Below are 2,664 nucleotides of genomic sequence, written 5' to 3'. Positions count from 1 at the left end.
CCTCCACCCGCGTCCCACACCGAGGACAAAGGTTGCTTCTGAAAGTGCCTGTTAGCTTCTGTCACCCCTTAGCTGAGACTCTTCAGCAGCTTCCCGCCGCCTGCACCAAGACGCCCAAAGCCCCTGGCGGGCCCAGGCGTCCTCCTCTGTCGTGCATTCTGCTCCGGTTCCAGACAGCTTCCGGTAGCTCCAGCACCCCCAGCCCCCCCTGCAGCTTCTCGTTTTGCAAACGTCCTGTGTGTCTGGGGCCTCCCCAGCTGCCACAGGGAGGGCTTCGGCTTGTAGTGTGTCCCTTCTTCCTCCACCCTCGCTGTCTCATAAACTCCACCTTCAGATGCTGCTCACACAAGCCCTGCTCCTTCGAAGCCTTCCGAAAGAGTCGCTAAGCCACCACGTCTCAGGAAGACAAAGGAGGTGGCTGAGGACTGTCAGCCGGTGGCCACAGAGGCCCTGGCTGTCACTGCGATTATTAATACATTGTAAAGACATTTTGGGGATTCCGCCATATTTTGTGTGGTTGCCAACAAAATGTTGACAGTTGTATTGTGGTTAATAAATTCATTTAGATTTATAAGCATTGTTTACAGAACCTGTTCGCCTGCTGAAACTCTAACAGCATCTGTTCCTTCTTACTAATTAACTGCTAATTACGAATGAGCTTTGTGTGTTTGTCAGTGTAACTGGCTCATGCATTTTGTAAGGAACATTAACAAATTGATTTACATAGTGGCAAAGCAATCAAAAGAGTAAACTGAACAGCAAGCCGCGAAAGCCCTTTAGCCGGTTTCCGAAGAAGCAAACTTCTGATGCTCTAAGTATTGTTAGTTTCCTGTCACCTTCATTCCTTGGTAAAGGTACCGTGATCAAAAGCGATATCGAATGAGTAATAGTCAGATTAGAGTGTTTGCCGGGGTCAGAGACCCGAGGAATTGTCCAGGAGCCGACGGGGAGAAAGCCCACAGAAGCGGTCCCAGGGGAGCCAGGTCCAGTCCCTCGTGGGGATACCGTGATGGCCTCAAAACTCCATCACTTACATCCTAATGGCAACGTAAACATTTCAGCCACAGGCAGCAGGGCGCTTGGCCAGAAATGGGAACTCTGCCTCCCGTCTCACTTTCTCTCCTCGGATTCTCAGATTTCAAACCACGTCCGTGCGCGTCGTGTTTGTTAAGAGCTGGCATTTAACATTAACCAGTTTACATGGGCGCTTCCAGCCGTTCAGGGCTCATCAACTTCGCGGGGAGATGATGAAGGCAGCCAGCCCCCCGCCTCGCCAGGCGGCCCGTTTGCATCCTGACGGCTCCGGAAGAATCAAGCCCCTGGGGTTTTCTCTAAAGCTGCCCCGTGGGTTAGAGCTAAGGGACAGAGAAGTAGAACCCAGGCAGGAGAGCTGTGAGCACAGAAGGAAGGGGGGGAATGCGTCGCCCGGCGCATATTTATTTTCGTGGTCACGTCTGCAAATACTTCAGAATGCGTCTGTCGAACTGCAGGTCAGGATCCGGCGGGTGGATGGAGAGCGGGTTCAAGGGTGTTGACGGTCGGTGAAATACGATAACACCGTTAAATTAAAAACAAACAAGTACTACTAGTAAGTGTTCACCTAAGTGGAATATTTACTATAAGGGATGGCAATTCACAACGCTGGCGTCCATAAGCAGCCATCATCCTGGCAGGTGCACAGATCTGCATGCTTTAGAATGGGACCCCGCTCACCAGCTGTGCACCTCCAAACCTCAGGTGACTCACCTGTAGCGCGAGAGTGGCCGGGCAGCCCTCCTCCTGGGTTCTCGGTGGCTTAATAAGCTGGTGGATGCCCTCCGTAACGCAGCCGGCACGTCGTAGCAGCTCAGGAAGTAGCTGTTGCCACCATCATCTCCGCATCCGCATAAAAACAAGCATCTGTGAACACCCTATACTCTCCTTACTAGGTCATAGTAATTACATAGGGGAGGAGAGTCTCCTTTCTCATCAGTAAATTTATTACTCTTAATTTCGGATAAATGTAAAACGTTTAAGCGAGCATGTAAATGGTAGCTGGGGAGTACGGCATCACAGAAACAAGCGGGGTGTCAGGGCGACGTGGCAGAGTTATCCCACAAAGCTTAATGTCGGCGTAACGCATTTACATGACGACCGAGACGTCCGACGAATGTCATCAAATGGTCCTACTGACGAAGAACAGGCTGCCACTGGTGACCGTCTGCCTTCCAACTCATTTTGCCGAAAGTGAAACATAATTGATTTGCTGCAACATTTCATACCATAGGAGGAAGAATGCAGGCTTCCTGAGTATTCTCGCAGCTTTTCCTCGTGTGCGAGTGTTTAGAAAACTCAGTTTGCTCCAAAATATTGTGAGATGATTACGTTAACTGCAGATACTTTCGGGCGGCGTTCGCCGACCCTATGCGTCAGCTCCGTCATTAGTCACGGGAACAAACCGGTTTGAATGAGACGCAGCCTGTACGCGGAGGACTCCCAGCCCAGCAAGAGCCGGGCTCGTCTCAGTAACTGGCACGTGTCAGACTCCGCTGCGAAAGAAGGTGGGGACAGTCCCTCTGGCTCTGCCCTTCACATGCCCCCTCCTCAGCGCTTCGGTGTTTGCCGTAGACCTTCCGTGAACAGAAAGCCTTTGCTCCCAGAACCTAACGTTAATGAAAGGCTTAA

General features: G+C 51.5%; 1 protein-coding gene across 3 annotated transcripts in view; it reads left to right on the top strand.

Moving 5' to 3' along the window:
- Positions 1-2,664, top strand: part of LOC105300245 (arf-GAP with GTPase, ANK repeat and PH domain-containing protein 1-like) — a 180,222-nt gene that overhangs the window by 171,751 nt on the left and 5,807 nt on the right. Inside the window, exon 10 of one of the 3 annotated variants that reach the window (XM_011372356.2) lies at positions 335-550. The exons of the other annotated variants lie outside the window; for them this stretch is intronic. Within the exon in view, the coding sequence (XP_011370658.2) occupies positions 335-535 (201 nt within the window). The 3' untranslated portion in view covers positions 536-550. Of the gene's footprint in view, positions 1-334; positions 551-2,664 lie in introns of those variants that run through there. 3 annotated transcript variants of the gene reach the window in all.

Source organism: Pteropus vampyrus, unplaced genomic scaffold, assembly GCF_000151845.1.
Source record: "Pteropus vampyrus isolate Shadow unplaced genomic scaffold, Pvam_2.0 Scaffold204, whole genome shotgun sequence".
In the NCBI taxonomy this organism is placed as follows: domain Eukaryota; kingdom Metazoa; phylum Chordata; class Mammalia; order Chiroptera; family Pteropodidae; genus Pteropus; species Pteropus vampyrus.
This window is presented reverse-complemented; position numbering and strand designations above follow the sequence as displayed.